A 20,560-nucleotide genomic window follows, 5' to 3' on the forward strand; every position below is an offset into this window, starting at 1 on the left:
CAGTAGCCAGGTACCCCCTGCTGGATCTGGTCTCCACCCCACAGAGGAGGTCACCTCCCAAAAGGAGGAGTTCCATGAACACTATCAACACTGCACCAGGAGTTATTCAACAGGTACCATGTGCAGCAAAGGCTGAAAGGTGTCTTCTTAAGTAGGATGGGCTTCCTTCAGGAGCAGAAAAAAGGAAAACATCTCCTTCATTTCTCATGACCAAGTAAATACAAAAATGGACCAACATTTTACTAAAAAAGACACATGCAGTTGAAAAGACGACAGAGCACAAGGTATCTAGAAATTCTCTCAGTATGTGCCAAGAAAAACCCGATGGTTGTGGCCCAACAACAAAGAAACAGCAGGTGAGAGGTTCTGAAAGCAAAGTTTAAGCCAGGAGGCTAAAAAAAGCAGTCCTACATAGTAGCATTCTTCAATGGTCCTGCTTTTATATACTCTGTCAGATAAGAGTCTCACTGCATGATTGATTAAACTCTGTGGGGAAAAGGGGATTATATTTATTACTATCTGGTAACATTTTGAAGCAGATTAAGTTTATATAAGATGGATTCCACCTAATCAAAACAGAATCAGTGCTGCTGACATTTAAGATTAAAGACACTATGAGGCAATTTTAAAATGAAAACCAAGGAAATGATGCCAGATGTGGAAAATAAACTGTTCAGATTGATCTATTTGTGTGGTCTGAAATCACAGAAAGCCTATGACTTAGAAAAAGGGATAGAATAGAAGGTAAGAAAAATACAGAGAAAAAACAATAACCTGGATAAGCAGAGCATATAAAACTATGCAACCAAATCAAGACAAATGCTTTGTTTTATTTTACTTTATTAGCTAGTATGAATCTAGCCACAGAGTCTATTTTTTAGCCACTGTAAATGATTGCTTCTTGAAGTTATTTGTGAAAGCACTCACAAGAAAACAAACAGATTTAGTCCTGAAAATATACAAGACCTAGTACAAGTTGAAACAGTGAAAGGCACAAATACAATAATGTTTTAAGGAAAAACTGGCAAAAATAAGGCTAAGAAGCTGTTAAAGGACGAAATGTTTTCACTGAACAAAGGAGCTGTTTAAAGTATCATATACAAATTTAAAAAGTGAACTTAGGCCTCTTGTAAGTCTACTCATGCTATAAAGACAGAGTTATTGTAGCCTTAATGTTCTGAAAAAAGTAAATGAGGCAAGACATGTAGAGAAAAATGATAACTTAGAATTATCTTTTCCAACTAACTTTTACTGTGTAATAAAACATATTTACTTTCTTTTTAAGCCTTTCATAACCTATACTATTACTCAATTGCTTTCTTATCATATAAATCTGCAAAGGAATTTAAACATTCAATTGCTGAACAAGTAAATGAGGTAAATAATCAAAGCCATTAGCAGGCCTCAGCATCAGAGAAAAAGAAATACCAAATGAAGGATTTTGAGGAATACTCAGAGAACTATCCAGGGAACTACTGACCAGTCAGGCTCGTTTTTATACAGGATGATACAAACTATAAGGAAAAATAGAAATAGTAGAGAAAAAAATGTTCTGGAGAAGAGATATACAGAATATCTCTGTATAAAAGAGACTTGTTTGTGCCTCAAAAAACTGGTAGAGTTCTCGGAAGAACTCCAGAAGCAAACATGCATAGGGTTATCCAATTAATGCCTCATACCTAGATGTCTAAAGAGCTTGAAGTCCCTCAAAAATTCATTTCCAAGAAACTAAGAGATAAAAGGAAGGTTATCATGTAGATTGAAGTCCTTTAAAGACAGAAAAATAATGAGAAAAAATTAATGATTAATTTTTATATTGGAGAAAGGATTTAAGTGGTTTCTCCCAGGAAAATTATAGTTTTCAATATGGTTATTAATTATCTGGCAGATCAAGTGGTGAGAGATCTCTTACCTGAGAGAGCTGAATGACTGAGAAAGGCAACATTTCTTCTAAGGTACTCCAACTTAATGATGATGGAGAAAACACTAAGCTATTAGGTATAAATGTGATATGAGATTAGAGTCATACAACCAGAGATTCACGGAATGGTTTGGGTTGGAAGGATCCAAACCTCCTGCCAAGGGCAAGGACATCTTCCATTAGACCAGGTTGCTGAAAGCCCCATCCAACCTGGCCTTGAACCTTCTAATGAATAAGCATCCACAACTTCTCTGAGCTGCCAGTTTCTTTGTCTTGCCAGCCTCGTTGTAAATATTTCTTCCTTATGTCCAATCCGAATCTATCCTATTTCAGTTTAAAACTGCTGCCCACTGTCCTGTCACTACAGGAATGGAATCTTGCAATTCCAATGAGGATCAATTGAGCAAGCTTCGGTCCATTTCCCTGCACTTAATGTCATCCCATTCACTTTTATTGCTTTCATTCAGAATTGCTTTTGATTCAGAATTGTCTCTTTTTCTCTTAAGCATTGAATATCTTCAGTTTCTTCTCCTGTCTTTTTGTTTAGTTTTCCTCCCTGATTTGGGGATTTCAATGAGAATACTTTTGGCAGGTTTCAGTCCTTTTCACTGCACCTCTTTTCATTTTATACTTGGCTGTAGTCACTCGATTTCAAAATTCTCTTTTTTTTTTTTCCAATTGTGTTTTATTGGATCATATCTCTCTTCCAGAGAGTTTGTTTTCCTTTCTTCCCTGATTTGGGAACACGGCAGTTAAAAAAACCATGCCAAGGGGAACACAGGACTGCTAAAACATGGCTCCCTCCACACCTTTCTGCTGGGCACCAGCCTCAGCTCAAGGTTGCTTTTACTGCTGTACCTAGGGTTATGGTTACGCCAAATATTCTGAGATGAAAAGAGGTGCATTGAAAAGGACAGAAACTTGCCAAAATTATTCTGGTTTAAATCCCTGAATCCAGGACAAAAGGAAAACAAAGAGAGATGTCAAGGAATTCAAGGGTTGAATCTGCAGTGCACGAAATAAACTCAAAAATGTGTGTCAACAATCTGTGTAACTTTGAGTGCCAGAGAAGGACAAACAGCTTAGAAGATTAAAAAGTACTCATCCCAAACCTTTGCAATGTATGTGCACAATGCAAGCAAGAAGCTGGAAAATTTTTAAAAAGGGAATAGGAAAAGCTGTCCAGTTGTTTCAGATAGCTTTACAACTACTTCTCCAGACAAACAAATCATCCTCATCAAGAATGAGGACCAAATGGTTCCCTACCAACAAGCTGGAAAGCACACAACCAACCTACAAAGGTTTTGACCTCAATCTGGTTCATGTTGTACAAATTTGTAAAGGAGTTTGGGTTCCCGCTGAACCACTGAACCTTGTGGTGAAACATCCACTGTGTTGTATGAGGAGTTATTAGGGTCAGGGTTGGAACATATGGAATACTGGCATACACTTGAAAGGACTTCTAAAGGGCAAAAAGAGGAATGAAGTCATAGTGTTACTGATTCCCCATGTACAGAATGTGACATGTGGAGGTTTTTTACATGGAAATTCCATCTCCGTAGTGAGAGCAAAGGGAGCATGTAGGGAGTGAGGAGAAGAGACAGAGTGGAGTTCTATGGGAATAAGATTGTGTGTACAACGTGCTTGTAAACAAGAAACTAGGCAGGGACTGCAGGATGGGTTGGTTTGTTTTCCATTACCCAGCAGAAGTACAAGATTCTCTGAAATTCTCCAGTTATTATTCCTTGAGGTCTTGGAGGGCTTTCTGCCGCAGGTTTCTTTTCCTAGCAAACCATTCAGTCCCATTTTCCTTCCTTACATAAGAGAAAACCCCCAAGCCTACAGAAATACAGCAACAGACCAGCTCAGCAGTGACCTTAATTAGAACTACTGAGGTCACAATAAACTTCCTACCCTAGTCTCATGCAAATTCAAGTAATATGTTTCTGGTTGATGACGATTATGATAAGGGAATAATAAAGTGATTACTTCAGAGCAAGGAAAAATGCCTGTTGTTAAAACATGGACACAATCTTTTATGTTTGAGTATGCAGTAAGGAAAGGGTTGCAATTATCTCATAACTCGTTTTTTGACTATGTAGGAAACATTGGTGACTCATCATGCAGATATACAGGCTGAGGGGCTGAACTACTTAGTGAGAAGCCCTACAGAGAGGAGCATGTCATAATTGGCTCCTGAATCTTCAGAATGATGATTCCTCTCTTGCTTATCAGTACCTAGCACTGGGGAAGGGAGCAGCAACTTGCCTTTGCACAGTAACTTGTGGCTCAAGCTAATGATCAGGAAGCTGAAGACCTAGGACCCATGCCTACTTCTAAGTCTTGAATCACCAGGCTACAGGATTGTAAAATGCTTTTTACCACCCTCACTGCATCTGGAACTCATGCAGAAGAGAATGGAAAATTCATAGGATCAGCAACAGGTGAAATTTATAGAAGTTTTGATTCCAGTAAGAAGTGGATTCCTCTGGCAGAGAAGAACCATAGATTATGAGCTCTGTTTCCAATGTTCATTACATATTTTATTTAATGATACTGAGGTGGATATTGAAGAAAGAGTCCCTAGAGCAGAAACTCATTCTGCTCTAAATGAATTGTTACAGTCGGAAAGCAAACCACTGTTCAGCTCCCCTATCCTGACAAGGGCATGCGACTCTGCAAATTCCAGGCTCTTTCAGATGATAATATCATCTCTGTGGGATCATAACAAATGTGCTTTTATCTGTAAATCCTGTCTCCAAAATCAGCCTCTGCAAATGCCCAGTGAAGTGCAGAGGAACAGAAGGAACAGAGAGCTGTCAGAGTACTGATCACATCTTACAGTACTGATCACAATGCAAATAGGCTTTATCCAAAAGCCACTGAGTTGAATAAAACTTCTCCCACTCATTATTCTTCTTGATTATTAAACCCCAGCAATTCAAGGCCCAGCGAAGTGATGCATATCTAAGATATGAATTCAGATACAACATTTGCATATGAATTTGAACATCTCATTTTAGGATATGCTTCGATAGAGCACAATTATACAGCCTGGAAGAAATTAATTGTGCCACTTATAAAAGGCCAAAGAAGAGATTAACAAAAAAATCCATTGATTACAAAAGGTCTAAATTGCAAATCTCTCTAAGTGTTCATCACTATTCTCTATCAGAGGCTGCAACTGCCTGCTTTCTGCTGTGAAGAGCACCAAGTTCAATTTGCACACCTTTCAGATTTAAAATGGTATTTACAATGATTAAATTCTCAAAAATCCAAATAATTTCACTGTAATTTCTGAATCAGCACAGTCCCATTAACCCAGCAGGAGAAATCAAATGGCACAAACACAGAACTTCTTTTCTCTGTCAATTAATACAGCAAAGTCAGGAGAAAAATGTCCTACCTCACATATCACATAGCTGAACCTATAAAATTTTTTGAGACCTGAGCAAATGAGCTAATAGTAATTTTATTGTAAACACAATATTTTTAACATATGAAACAAAATACTTATAGGAAGAAATAATATGTTTATTAATACAGATTTTATATTTGAAAAAAAATATGTTTTTTTGGAAGTCAAGTCCACCTTCATGTCTGAAACCAAAGTCTTTTCACTGATTGCAGAGTAGCAGTTCTGAACAAATGCTCTGACCTTGCATCACTTTCTATACAGCAAAACTGAGAAAAAGGTCTACTCTTTCCCACCTCTCATTATTTAAGGAAAAAAAAAACAAACTAAGAATCAATTACGCTTTAGGATGCAGTATATAATGCATAAACAGTCAATAAATGTAAAAGAAAATCATGTAGTACTTCAACACTTAGAAATAGAAGATCTGCAGCAGTTACAGGCTTGTGCACCTTCCCAGCATCTCTTACCTGCCATTTTCTGTTATCTGCCCCACTCCCTCTCACTGAACCTTAGGAGCTCTTGGGTCTTCTTTCAGTAATATTTCTTCTTCCAAATGGTTCTCTACAACTTGCTTTATGTATCTCAGTAATGTTTCCTCATTATCCTCTGAATCCACTATGACAGTCTGGATATTAACATTAAGAAATTTTTCCTGGATTTCAACAACTTTTTTCTCATTTTTTATTTACACTTCTGTAAGTCTCTGGGTTTTTTTCACCTTAGCCAATACCTATTTCATGCCATAGTGGAAAGGCAAAGATATAAAAGTTCCTTGGTGACTTTTAGAGCTATTTTATAAGTGCACAGAAATTAAACAAAATTGCTTTTAAGGATAGAACTTTTTTTTCCAAGGTTTTCAAACTTGTCTTCTTCTGATAGCCTTTCAAGCTCTTAAGTCTGCATTTCCTGCCACAAGATTTGCCAAGCAATCTGATATAATTGCAAGATGATTGTGACATATTACAGGATCAGGAGGATAAACTGATCATCATGGATAAGCCAAAAAGTTTGAAAAACACTACACTATAGTATTTGTGTAGTCCTTCATGCCAAATCTGTGAAGACCACTGAGAATGACATTGAGCTACTTCAAGTTTTTTAACAAGTTGAACTGGAAGCTTGAAAATGGAATGTTCCTAGGTTTGAGGGTTCATTTTCACCAGATAGTTGCAACCTCTTTCAGTTACCTGTCTGTTTGGTATTCATTAATATTTAACAGTTTTCTTTGATCCTCAAAGATTGTTGCCAGGAAAAGTAATCATCTGATTTCAGGTTTTTGAAAAGCTGAATGGCCTGTATTTTTTCCCTCTTCCATACATCCTTTTCCTTCCCCGTCATGGATTCATCATCACATACAGGCTGCCCAAGTGTTGTCTCGCTTTCAGAAAGATTCTTGACTTGGTGGTCTTCCTGACTATTATCCATCTTCATGCTGGATTTTAGGCTGTGGAAGCAATAGTCACCAACCTGGCAAAGGAAAACTGGCTCAGTACTGTCAGGGTTTAACACCACCAAGTTACCTTCTGACAAAGGCTGCTTTCTAGGAATACCATTTTCCTTCTCTAAGACAGGCAAAGAAATCTTTGTGGGCTTTGAATGTTCATGGAGACCTTCAGGCACAGTAAGATAGTTGCCAAAGGTATCCAGGTACAATTCAGGAGATGAGGTTGGTGCTTGGCCTGAAACTGGGATCATGACACCAGTTTCCCCCAGAGAAGACTCATGGCAAGAGTGGTCACTGGGAGGCTGGGGCTGCTGTGAGCCACAGGGTGATTCTTCAGCTGTGACAAGGGGAGGATGGGTGGAGGTACTGGCTGATGGCAGTAACAGGCTGTCCGTGGTGATGTACTCCAAGGGGCACTGTTGAGGAGACGTGGTACAGCTGAGAGCCTTTGGAGAGTTCTGCTCCTGTGTTCCCTTGCTGGTGCCTTCCCCACAGGCTGGTGAGGCCTGTGAGACTTCTTCCTTGTCATTGAGGTGCTGCATCATTTCCTGCTGATCTGAGAGCACGTCCTTTGGACGAACTGCTCCTGGCTGTTCTTGCCTCTGTGGGGTCTGGGGAGAGTCTTCCCTTGGGAGAGTCACATACTGAAGGGAAACTGATTTCTTACTGAGTCCCACAGGGTCCATTTCCAGGGTCTGGTGTATATCAGGGTGAGAGGATACCACTGGGCTATACAGGTATGGACCATTGAAAGCAAAGCAAGGGATTGCTGTGTGGGAAGCAATACATGCATCAGCACTGTTTCTCCTTGAAATGGAAAAGGAATGACCAGCTCTCTGACTTGAGCAGGCAACCGGGGCATGCTCTGACTCATTTAAAGCATGGTATGAGTTCTGTAGGTCCGGTGTAACTGGGGAAACATCTGTCTTCTTAGTCTGCCCTTCAAGGCACTCTGCCAAAGTCTTCACCTGCCTGAATGTGGGAAAGTTAAAAGTTGCTCCTGAGAGACATTATTGCTTTAAGCACAAAACATAAACTGATCTTAGTTGAAAACACACATAGCTACACACAGGCTTAGAAAAAAAATTTCTTGCAGATGTAGTTACCCCTGTAGTAAAAAATTTAATCTCCTCCTCAAAAACAACTTGTATAGGATTTTTAGTGACAGAACATTTGATTATATTCTGCCATGATGCAGTGAGGTCTTAGAGACCATCCACAGTGTCACTACCATGTGCTGTTCACTCACCTGTCCACAACTTGAAGGAAGCTAGCCTGCTCCATCTTTTCTGAAAGGTTGTATTTGTTGAAGTCCAGCTGGTTGCTTGTTGGCAAACTTCCCAAATGTCCTTTCTGAAAATGGAAAAGCAGACATGACCAAAGAGCAGCATCTCACTGGCAGTAGAATCAGGAATTGTACATTCCTGATTCAAAAAACAAATAGTAAATCCTGATTCAGAAAACAAATAGTAGAGCCTACAGCACCTGGTAACAGGGATACAACTTCACTAATACAACTCAAAGGTATGTTCTCCTCTCCAGAAGATGGTTTCTTCAAACCCATATTGCCTTACCACTGACCTAACTACAAGTACTCAGTGAGCCAACTAGGAAAGATGCCCTCGTAAACTTGTTATTTGTGAATGGAGGACCTAAAGTATTTGATAGTAGGTGGTTTTCTTGGTCAAAGTGATCATGAAATGATTGAGTTTAAAATTTCAGAGTAATGGGAAAAAAGAAAAAGGAACAGTAGAGTTGTTACTCTGGTCTTCAAGAAACCAAACTTCAAACTGTTCAGGGAGCTACTAGGCAGTGTCCCCTAGGAACCTGCTTTTGAGAGTTGGTAAATCCACAAGTGCTGGACAGGTTTTAAGAGCCCCCTTTTAAAAGCACAAGAGCAGGAAATTTTAAAGTACAGAAAATTTTTCTACATTGATTTTAAATCACAGTTATGCTGATAAACGCAGCACAAAGAAGTCTGCTAAATACAAAAGCATTGTTGAGTAGGACCAGAACTTCTCCTAAAAACAAGTAATAGATAAATGAAGATATCTGTTCATTGTGGACTAGAAAACAAGAAGAGCTATTAAGACTATTGAAAGTCCTGAAAAAGAAAGAGAAATAATGAATCCTTCAAGGTACAGTTCCCTCTTACCCCCAGGTAGCCCTGGATCAGGAGACTCTTGCTGGGGTTCGGAATCTTTTCCTCCCACATTTTCTTCTTCCTGCAGAAAGAACACAGTTTTCAAGATTTGCTTCTCAATTTGCTGCTACCAGAAAAGGCTGCACCACATTCACCGTGCTGCTCAGCACAGCAGGGCACGACCGAGGCAGTGCCACAGCATCACCCAACTGTCTGCCCTGCACAGCTATGCACAAGGCTGCCCACCAAGCCCATCTCCACAAAGACCTCTCTCCTGGGGGACAAGTGCCTCAGACTTCATGCCACCCACATGGCTGCTAAGTCTCCATGTTGCAATGCAAGCCTACCTGAGGAAATACTTATAGCTGCAATAAGTAACTATCAGCAAAGCGACAATGAGAGCTGGGAGCGTCACTGGGAGAACCACAGGTGCCAGAACTGAAACAGAGAAAAGAGAAAAAGCTGTCCACCTGCAAAGTGACTGTTTCCTGCAACAGGTTTTTCACTCTGGCCACTATTCAGGGAATTTGATGTGTGGAGGAAGAGGATCATCGGCCCTTCAAACTGTTGGAATACCCTCCAAAGTGGGACAGGCCAAACATGACCTGAACAGCGTACTGACCAAAGGAGTTCATTGTTTCCTTTACTGATTCACTTCTTAGCTTCTATTGACATCAGAATGAAATATTTTAAGCTAATAAAAATATGGTTATGAACCTTACTCCACCATGAACAACAGACATGGCTTCAGACATCTTAAGTCTGCCTGACTCGGCACAGTTCTGAGGAAATGGGGTCTCAGAGATTTTCTAAGAGCTCTCCCTGCTAACAGCCACAACAGCACACTAATTTCTTCCTGAATACATGCATCAAAATTTGCCCACAGTATAACCACTACAACCTTCCTCAGGACAAATCATGCAAGATCATATTACTTTGGGCAAAAGATTGTATGATGGCAGACTTTCTGCCTTTAAGTCCATAAACAGCAAAAAACATGTAAAGATCTTATCTCTAGCAGACTCCACTGTGTGTTTTACACAACCTTATAGTCACTCTGCAAATATAAAAAGCTGATGGCTTATCTTTTATCTTCTTAAAGTATCAGGCTCTTTAGTCACTGACAGCAGAATGCACTACTGGAATCAGAAAATAATTATAATCTTTTGAGCAGGATGTCTTTGATTCATTCTCCACATGAAAAACTTTATGGTTAGTTGTACTCACCTCATGAAGGCAAGTAAGAAAGAACCTTAAAAGGTCATTCACTTCCTTCCCTAGCATTGCTGATGTACTGCAAGGATGCAGGCAGGGCAGCTGCCTTGGTAAGTGACTCCAACGAGGCCATGGCTGCACCTCACTCCAACCCCAGCTGAGAGAATGTGTTATACTAAAGAGCCATCCCAGCCATTAGCAGTCCACCAAAACCTGACAGAAGCAGCTGCATGAAAAGTACCACTCTCAGTCTTCCAGGTGAATTCCTCACTCCATTCACTCCAAGGTCCCTCATATTCCAGAGGCCTATTCACCCTTGCACGCATTTTCCCCCTATATTCTGTAGATGCTGCCAGCATCTGCAGGGTGAAGATGAAGGGAGGTTCATCATTGCTGATATTTAACACCTGGAGAGTCTGGGGAGAGGGGAGGAGCACAAATGACAGAGGTGAGAAGAACTGTCTTTCCATTTGACCAGCAAAGAAATATCCATGACTCCTGCACTTTATAAGTTACCTTTTCATATCGGTTGTTTTCCCAGTACTTGACTTGGTATCTCTGTGTTATGAAGCTGTAATTCAAATCGTGTTTTTTCCACCTTAGTTCATACTCTTGGTTCTCTGTTGCTGTTACTGACACATTTGCGGGTGGCAGCACCTGAACTGAAACACACTGAATGTCTCAGAGCACTTACCAACCTACTGGTCCAGTCCTCTCTTTCCACATTGTGAATCATTTCTAGGGACTGAAAACAAGGTTGTTTTGTGCAATGTAAAATGGCTCAGCTTTTTAACACTTCTTAACTCCTTGCATCTTCATTTTCTAGTCAAATATAACATTATTAACAGTATACAACAGTATTAAATAACAGAAAATCCATACCCATGAATACTGAGAGCACTCCCTGTGTACAGAAAAGCAACAAAACAATAGTTGAAATATCTGTACTTGTCCACCACATTTCCAGAAATTTTCAATTCTCTTGGAGCTACCTCTTGATATTTTCACCCACTGCAGGAGCTGCCCTAATTTTAGAGTTTGAAAAGTCACCCAGATACTTTCAGATACATGTGGGCAGAGATGGCCTACCTGGTGCACCTCACTGGGCAAAGGATTCCTACCTCATCCAGTGTTCCAGGGGCTATTGCACAAACCCACAAGAGCTCACTGACTTCTTTGGAAATCACATAGTGACACACTCCTACTTGCTACAAACACCTCTCACCACAGTCCCCTGTCACCTGGGACACTCATGAATGTGAACCACAGAGAAGTCAGCAGGATGGCAAATGCTCTCTGAGAAGCTCCAGGTCACAACCTGGATTTCTGCACAACAGTTTCCATCATTGTCACCTTCCTCAGAATTACAAGTGCCACTGAGGAACTCCACATCTACACCTCAGAGCTCTGACCTGATACAGTCCCTTTCTTCATCAGTGATTGTTTCTTCCACTTCCCACTCGCTTTTCCTCAACACCACTGTCCTCAGTCCCACTTGCTCAGACAGACATCTCTCCAAGAATCAAGAAGAAGAAGCAGGAAACAACACAGAAACTCACTGTTTTTGTAGGCTTCAATCAGCTTGTCCTCTGTCTTGGCCCGGACAGATACATGGTACTTCCTCTGGCTACTAGAATTGCTAACAGGGATCTCACAGCTCTGGACTACATATGGGGTGTGGGGCAAAGTCTTCTCATGCACAGGAGAGCACTCCTCTTCTCTGAGGTGAAGAAAGAGGATGAATGGAAATCAGGGGAATGGGACAGGCAGAAACACCATGGGAACGGCACAGACACATTGCCATGGGCGGAGCACATACTCTGATGCTGGAGTGGCCCTGAAGAACAAGCCAAAGAGGACAGAGGTGGTGATCACTTTCTTCACTTCCCAGCTGCACGTCAGACGATCTCCACCACTGAAGAGGCAGCGAAGATTCCTGGGCTGAAGGCCACCTTCAGAGAACACAAGTGCAAGGTTAGTGACAGGAAAGTTCTGGCTTCTCAGTTTCCAACCCTTCATGGACCCACTCCATCCCATGCTACCTTCAGGGGTCTTCCATGACACCTCCATGCTCCACTTGCTGTACTGCCCAGAGAAGCTGCTGGCCTGCCCTGGTCTGGCTCGCACGCGGGCAACGTAGCTGCTCCCTGGGACAAGGTCCTCATGGCTGAGACTGCAATGGGTGGTGTTGGAGAGCAAGAGCGAGGCAGCTTCCTGTTGTTGGGGGAGAGGAGGGAGAGGAAGGGACGGAGGAAATTGGGACATTGGGGAATGGAGAGGTGGAGGGAAGACAGGGAAAGAGTGAGAGGAGGAGCTGACTGCCAGGCTGCATCTCCAACAGTCCCACAAGTGTGATGGTCCATGCCACGTGCTGCCATGCAGTGTTTCCTTGCTGCCGCACAAGAAGGGCTCCAGCGTGTGCTGCAGCAGAACTCGGAAAGGGCAAGGCATGGCCACTGCCAGGCACAATCCCCCCCACAACAAGTAGTAAACTCCAGCAGCTTGCAAAGTCCAGACTATCTTCAGCTCCAGCTACACATGTTCACAGCACTGCTCAGTGCAGAATTATGTGGGAATCTGGCCAAGACAATTCCCTTAAAATCTAAAGATCAGTCTGACAGGTACAGAACAGAAACATATGCAGATTTAGGGAAATGACAGGGCAAAGGATATGGAGTGCTAAAAGCTTTAAAAAAAACAATAAAAAGGAAAACCCAAAACATATCTGTCTCAAAGGGGGAGCAACTTCAAATGTATTTTGCTGTTTTCCCCACACGAACCCATGGCCTCCTGTTGGAACGTGATTTAATTCAGTTTAAGAGGGATTCAACTCCAACTCAAATCCAAGTACAATGGTTGGGAGTTTCTTTGAGTGGAGAAGAGATCTTCGCATTCAGTTCAGGAAAAATGGTATTTCACAGGATAAGTCACTTGCTAACAGAAAGAGAGTCCCTTCCACCTGAACCAAAACAACACTTGCTGTATCTCTTCACAGTCCCCGAGAATGCAAAGACCATTCATTCGCACAACTTTTACCACAGACTTTCAACTGCCCAAAATGGTGCAGCCCAAACCAGGACAGCTCAGCTCCTCTGCTCTTACCTCCCAGGACTCCCACTCCCGCTTGTAAGTGACTTCATAGTCCAGTGCATTGCTCAGCCCTTGGCTTCCATCGGCTGTTTTCCAGGTCAGCAGGAAGTCCCCCGATGTCATTGAGCTGACTGAGAGGTTTTGAGGTGGGAGGGGCTGAACTGGAACAATGCATGAGAGGAGATAATGAGGAAATGACACAAAGAGGGGAAGAAAACATCTAGGTAAGCTTCCCCATTTCCAGAGTATCTTATCCCTGACAGACCAAGTACCTCCTGCTTTACTAGCTCCTGGGATGATACCAGGTCCAGCTGCTCTCAGAAACTTGCCTTCTTCTCTCCCTACCCAGCCCTCTCAATGTGGAACTCTTTGGCAGTTTTCACAATGGAAGTGGAATTCACTTCCAAATGAACAGCAAATACATTCTCAAAAATCCTTAAAATTCATGGGGAAACAAGAATTTGATATTTAAGCCTTACCATTTTGGAAAAGATCAACATCCAGTTCTGTTTGAAGAACCTTGTTAGGTCTGAAGCCATAAATATCATCTACCCCTATTCCAAAAGAATTTGTAGTGCTGTGGCAGACCCAGTGTACATACACGTCTGGAGTTTCATGCAAGTTATTTTCTGTCTGGCGTTTGCAAAACATGTCCTTGTTCTCCCTGTGTACAGAGAAAGTGATCTATAAAGATCTGATCCAAAGACCTGGAGTTAGTGCAAAATGAGACACCTGAAACCAATTTCATCCCATCCTGTTGTTATAATTCACGAAGGCACTTAGCCTCTTCTCACTGCTCCTATTAGTCCTGGTTTGCATCAGTTAATATAAGAAAGATTTTTACACCGGAATTTTGTCTCCCCATTTCAAAGTCGCACAGCAGAATGTTACAGTACTAGTTAATTTTTGTTACTTTTTAGCCTAGCTCTATGTAATCTGATATTTTTAGGTAAGGAATAGTATGATGAAAATTAATGTCATGTAAATAACACCTTTTACTCAGAGTTAAAGGCCACAAAATTTCTGATGATCCTAAGCTGCTTGAAGACTTTCATTTTGCAGTATCAGAAAAACACTTAGGAAAAGATTCTCAACCAAAATGTACTTCTGTATCCTTAGTAGTTCTGTTCCGCCAAGGGACCTTAAGTATTCATTAAATATTTCATCCACAACGTTAATCATCCTTTCAGATGGCCTTTCTCCAGGCCAAGGAGCATCATGAAAATTAGAAACAATTTTTTAAACTAGGCATGAGAGGATAATCTTTGTGTGGTTGCAGTGGCCTTAGCTCCTGGAGAGATGTGTTGCTTCTTTATGTACCCTGTGGAATTTTGTTTGTGCTTATGGCTTCATGCCCAGTATATTATCTTGTTCCAGCTCAGATGAGAAATATTAAGTTGTGAATATTTTAGGCCAAATACTCTCTTCCAGGCTAGGATGGAGTCTTCTAGCCAACTATATGTCAGCAAGCATTATTCAGCACTATTGCTATTTTTGTAAGTTGGGTATTAGCAATGAAACCAGTGACATTGCTGAAGTATGGATTGGACACTGCAGTATGTGTGTAGTCTTAAGCAAAAGAGTCAGCCCAGAGGGTGTGAGGCCCTGAAGTTATTTCTATCTACTCACCAGCATTACCTTACAGTTTGGGGTTTAGTCAACTGTTCTTCATCTATGAGCTGATCTTATTTAATTGTTGGCCATTTTGATTTCAGCTGTGTGACTGTCCATGTTTAACACCTGCTTGTCTGATTAGTTCACCTCAGTTATGTTTCATGATCCACACACTTCATCATGTACCAATGTTTCAGAGAATCCTCCAAAAGTCCAAGGAACTTTATATCATCTTTTCCCAGAAGTATTTAACTTCAAGGTCCTGCTCCAAAGTTCTTTCACTATTTTCATCTGCTTTTAGGTCTATTAAATTCCCTCTTGTTTGCAATAAAATCAAGAGTTCTTCCTTTTTCCTTTTCTTCCTGTATCCCCAGACTCTAAATAATTTTCTTCTCAACTATTCATCTTTGCCTTCCTCTCTCCCTTAACTATTCCTCCATTTCCGTACTTTCTTATCCTCACCAACAATCCAGTCTGGTGATTTGGTTCCCTTCTGAAAAGGAAACAAATGTAACAGAGAGATACCGTCATAAACACACCAGTATCTCTGGGACGAAAACTGATGGTACAGATAGAGAATTTACCAGTCCTCTCCATCTCCTAAATATACAGTCTACACATATTTCTCAAAAGTTATCAAAACCACACTCTCAGTGATGCTCCTAAATTAGCAAAATGACAGGGGGAATGTCTCCTCCCTTTAGGGTTTACAAACAATACTCACACTTGTTCTGACACCTCCTTCTCCCCTAATGCTAATTATTAGCAGCCTATATGTCCCATCTTATTTCATATCTATGATCCTACAACAAAATTATGGAAAATAATTGTAAAGGTGATGAAAATAACTCCAGCGGCATAGCCTATTCATTCCTTTCTTCTTAGATGAGGCCTCAGAAGCAGGTATAACTTTTGCTTAATTCAAAAAGAGAGTGGATATGCTTTGTAAAACCTTGACTGCATGTCCCCAGGATTCCAAGTTATGGCCAGTTTCCCTTTTATCTACTCAGCACATTTCAGGTACTTACATTTGAATATTATCCCTTTGGTAAAGAATCATACTAACAAGGTCATGAGCCGCAGAATGCTCCATCCATGTGCAGGTCACCTGTGAGTTGTAGTCATTGTAGCACTTCAAGCTCTTCATTGGGATACTCTCTGGGAAAGGAATTCAGGCAAAGGAAAGATGCAGTGATTAAAAATATAAATGGTGAGAGATGAGATAATAGAACTCTCCCCTTGGCACCAGAAAATCACAAACCCATTGAAATGTTTGGGTTGGAAGGCACCTTAAAGATCATGTAGTTCCAACCCTCCTGCCATGGACAAGGACACCTTCCACTGCACTACTTTGCTCAGAGCCCTGTTCAATCTGGCCCTGAACATCTCCAGGAATGGGGCGTGACTCCATGAATATATGTGCAGAGTTGTGACCATTCTGCACGTCTCCACAATGCAGAAGTGTCCAAAGCAAGCTACAACTAACAATAATTAAGTGAAATCTTTGTGTCTGCAAGGCATACAGTTCTAGCCAAAGTATCAGTTTTCAAACACTGAGTATTTCCAAGGATTAGTAGATACCATGGTAGGCAGACATATGGTGATCATTTCCTCCTTACATGTTGCTGTGTGAACTTCTTTGCTACTAACTTTCCAGCTAGAAAGGTCTATTTAAAAGTGAGATGCTCTGGGATAGTCTTGTTATGACTCAGACAAATGTCCAAACTAATTTGTTGGAACTAGATTTATGATCCAGAGATGGCCAGACCTCTCATCGAGGATATTTTTTTTTTAAGTTCACAACTGTGAAGCTGAAAAATACAGACTGCCTCTGGCACATGCACTGTGAAGCAAGCTGCTTTCTTATCCTTGCTTATTTTCTCTGAAGGCAATATCCATGCTGTACTATTGGGATATTGCACCTTCAGATGACAAAGGTGCATACATGAGTGTGCTCTCTCAAATAGTATTTCTTGATGAGAGCTATAATCTGCTTGTTTGGGAGGCTTTTTCCAGGCAAAAACCCATCAGAACAGAATGATGGTGTCTTAGGAGGCATGAGAGGGACCTTACTTTGATCTTCTACTGAAAACCAGTACAAAATAAGTTCTACTGCCTTCCTTGTGTAACCAGAAAATGGAGCACCCCACATAGAAAAGGATGTGGAAGTGTGAATGTGGGGCTAAGGCTCCAAATGCCAAGAACCCAGTCTGACCCACACAGTAATACATTTTCTCTCAGAGACCTCAAAGGAAGAGATCCTGTAATTGATGCTGGGCCAGGCAGCACAACTCCTCCAGCTACTGCAGACATGAGGCATCTGCATTAGAAAAGGTAAATATCCATGGGGCACAACTCCTGATAACACTCTTTAGGATGGCTATAGGCCTAGTCTTGTGGCAGGTATGGTGTGCTTCCTATTCCCAACTCTGTTAAACCAAATTAGGGGGCAGGGGAGGACACAGTGTGGGAGGAAAAGGGGAGGAAAAGGGGAGGAAAGAAAAGGAAGGGAAGGGAAAGAAAAGGAAGGGAAGGGAAAGAAAAGGAAGGGAAGGGAAGGGAAGGGAAGGGAAGGGAAGGGAAGGGAAGGGAAGGGAAGGGAAGGGAAGGGAAGGGAAGGGAAGGGAAGGGAAGGGAAGGGAAGGGAAGGGAAGGGAAGGGAAGGGAAGGGAAGGGAAGGGAAGGGAAGGGAAGGGAAGGGAAGGGAAGGGAAGGAAGGGAAGGGAAGGGAAGGGAAGGGAAGGGAAGGGAAGGGAAGGGAAGGGAAGGGAAGGGAAGGGAAGGGAAGGGAAGGGAAGGGAAGGAAGGGAAGGGAAGGGAAGGGAAGGGAAGGGAAGGGAAGGGAAGGGAAGGGAAGGGAAGGAAGGGAAGGGAAGGGAAGGGAAGGGAAGGGAAGGGAAGGGAAGGGAAGGGAAGGGAAGGGAAGGGAAGGGAAGGGAAGGGAAGGGAAGGAAAGGAAAGGAAAGGAAAGGAAAGGAAAGGAAGGAAAGGAAAGGAAAGGAAAGGAAAGGAAAAGGAAAGGAAAGGAAAGGAAAGGAAAGGAAAGGAAAGGAAAGGAAAGGAAAGGAAAGGAAAGGAAAGGAAAGGAAAGGAAAGGAAAGGAAAGGAAAGGAAAGGAAAGGAAAGGAAAGGAAAGGAAAGGAAAGGAAAGGAAAGGAAAGGAAAGGAAAGGAAAGGAAAGGAAAGGAAAGGAAAGGAAAGGAAAGGAAAGGAAAGGAAAGGAAAGGAAAGGAAAGGAAAGGAAAGGAAAGGAAAGGAAAGGAAAGGAAAGGAAAGGAAAGGAAAGGAAAGGAAAGGAAAGGAAAGGAAAGGAAAGGAAAGGAAAGGGAGAAATATGCTCTCATTGTGTAAGAAAGGAAACACAATCAATGTATATGGCAGATGTTCTCTTTATCTGTCAACTATTCCACAAGAAAAAAATCAGGTTATCTGGATTTTGGCCTTGGTAGCCCCCACCACACTGTCTGGTGTCTGGCCACATGTCTCTACCCTTGTTCATTACCATCTGTATTGTGCAGCCCTTCATTTTCCTATGTTTTCACTTATTATCAGGGTCTATCCCTTCTTCCATTCACTCATTAGCTGACCAGCTTGTTCATCTCATCCATTTATACAGTATTTCAATTGTCCATACACCAACATACAACTGATCTGGCTGCACTTGCACCTGCTACATGCTGGTTTTGATCTGTTCTCTTACAGCTTAGAAAACAGGAGAAGAAAGCAGAAAAGCAAGCAGAAAAGGAGGAAGAGCATTAGCTGATAGAAGGAGACAGATTTAAAAAGAAAGGCAATAATGGAAGGATAAAAGAGAATATAAATTTGAATCTCACCTTGAATGGCTTGAACATTGAAGACCAAATACAGATACAGCAGCAGGATGAAAATCTCTTTCATGCTCATATTGTCCTTGGCGCACAGGCTTGATCCTAACTCAGAATTTCAGAGTTTTCATTGCCCACTGGATACTCTCTTGCCCTGCTTACTGTGGAGCTGTTTGTTTCCGTTTCACATAAAGAGAAGTAAAACTGAATAAGGGAACTTCTTTAAGATCACGTTGAAGTAACATTCAGGAAGAACTTCTACCAAGCATTTCTTGTAAATGTATATTTCCAAGGAAATGCAGGGATTCAGTCACCTGAGTAGCAACAAGAAAAAATCCTAATTTGTGATGAGAACTCATCCTTAAAATTAATTTAATTCTTCTGCTCTTTATGCTTAAAGCCTTCCTAATGAACGACAACAGTGGTTAGTTTCCTTAAGAATATGACCTCAACAACACAGTTCCTAGGAACTATAGTGGTTGGATTTCCATGTTCATTCACTTTGAGGATTTCCTTCAACATACTACTTTTCTCAGTGCCCCCCTAACAAGTTGCAAATTGTAGACATACTACCAAAGAAATTAATTTTTTTTTTTTTCTGGTGATTGTAGAAAGTGAAAGTAGATTGAGCAGTTCCAGGACCATGGACCACACTGTTCAATATTGGAATTTAGGTCTTTTTGGCCATCTCCCATCATTCCCTCAAAATCATAATACACACACCTACTTAAATACATTACAGCTATGAGACTTTTTCTACTTTAGTGGAGCATGGAAAAAACCTATTTCAATTCCTACTGACTTTTAGATTCTCAAAAGCCACTTCCTTGGACTGGAAAGAGCTGGCTGAGCCCTTGAATAATCATTGCAGCTAAGGAATCCCTTCAGTAACTCACAAGTCCTTGTATGAGAGCAGACTCTGCCATTATGCTTCCCCCAGAAAGGAAGCCATTCCCTTACCTGAATCCAGGGGTGTCTGTGAGGCAGATGATTCAACCTGATGGGTGATTCTCCCTGCCCAGCACCACCCCCCAGCACCAGAATCCTCTGATGCAGATATCAACAAACCCACACTTGCCTAGAACTGGAGACAGAAGTATAAGCCAACCACAGGATTTTCTTGGCAAGTAAGTCTTCAAAATAACTACTACATCTTTTGTGAACCTCAAATGCCACTTTCAGAGAAGCTGACACCACCCTTTCAAGGAAAGTCTGTGCAATTGGACAAAATAGGAAGTCTGTACTTCCTATTTTAGCCCCCAAAGCATGTACTAAGATGGGACTGTTAGGTTAACTGGGAAGGGAGGGAAAGGAAGTTTGTCATTGCCAATCTGTGTGTTAGCAATTACCAGATCATGAGACTTATGTATTTTAAGAAAGATACAGGACTGACTGCAGCAGACATAAGAAAGATGAAGAAAGAATTTTCTATTTTTCACTCCAGTGCTGTTTCTTGCTTTGCTCGAGACTAGACAATCTTCATGGCAGGGATCCCTCTGGATTTTTGTTTGTACATCTGTACTGAGGGAGAGTGAAGTACCTTTCTCTCTTAATTTTTAGTAATATTTCTAAGTTTTACCCATTTCAACAACAATTAATAATAAATTATAAGTACTTTAGTACATAGAGGAAACAAAACTGATGAGAGTAGTTGATCTGAAGTTATCCTATATCCAAGGCAGCCTGATCTTTTAATACAACTATAAAACTTAGCCCAGTAGCTTTCAAAAATAAACCTTAGGAAAGTTAGGCAGCCATAAGGGAGAGACATGCTCAGGTTTGTGTTCTCAGGGATAAACTATGGGGGCTCATATGAGTCCCCAGATACAGAATATAACTGGCAGAGTCTGTCTGTCCTGCACTGCTACTCTTCCTCTCAATCCCCATGGTA

At 41.4% G+C, this 20,560-nt stretch overlaps 1 protein-coding gene and 1 long non-coding RNA gene across 3 annotated transcripts; one reads left to right on the forward strand and one right to left on the reverse strand.

Annotated features, from left to right (window-relative positions):
• Positions 1 to 23: 23 nt before the first annotated feature.
• On the forward strand, positions 24 to 18,672 carry LOC128807663 (uncharacterized). The gene is made up of 3 exons (XR_008437232.1): positions 24 to 113; positions 17,087 to 17,179; positions 18,548 to 18,672. It is a non-coding gene; the product is annotated as an uncharacterized LOC128807663 (long non-coding RNA).
• CSF2RB (colony stimulating factor 2 receptor subunit beta) lies at positions 6,471 to 18,782 on the reverse strand. 2 transcript variants are annotated; one of them, XM_053978178.1, is made up of 13 exons: positions 18,679 to 18,782; positions 15,874 to 16,003; positions 13,711 to 13,895; positions 13,244 to 13,392; positions 12,184 to 12,355; positions 11,961 to 12,093; positions 11,701 to 11,861; positions 10,658 to 10,803; positions 10,383 to 10,557; positions 9,274 to 9,364; positions 8,939 to 9,008; positions 8,033 to 8,136; positions 6,471 to 7,755 (listed from the first exon to the last, which is right to left on the reverse strand). In XM_053978178.1, exons 1-13 carry the CDS (start codon positions 18,746 to 18,748, stop codon positions 6,552 to 6,554), a joined length of 2,790 nt encoding a protein of 929 aa, XP_053834153.1. In that variant the 5' UTR covers positions 18,749 to 18,782; the 3' UTR covers positions 6,471 to 6,551. The 2 variants fall into 2 exon arrangements, with proteins under 2 accessions (XP_053834153.1, XP_053834152.1); XM_053978177.1 differs by lacking the exon at positions 18,679 to 18,782 and having other exon boundaries at positions 15,912 to 15,937.
• Positions 18,783 to 20,560: the final 1,778 nt, after the last annotated feature.

Source organism: Vidua macroura, chromosome 5 (genome assembly GCF_024509145.1).
Source record: "Vidua macroura isolate BioBank_ID:100142 chromosome 5, ASM2450914v1, whole genome shotgun sequence".
Classification (NCBI taxonomy): domain Eukaryota; kingdom Metazoa; phylum Chordata; class Aves; order Passeriformes; family Viduidae; genus Vidua; species Vidua macroura.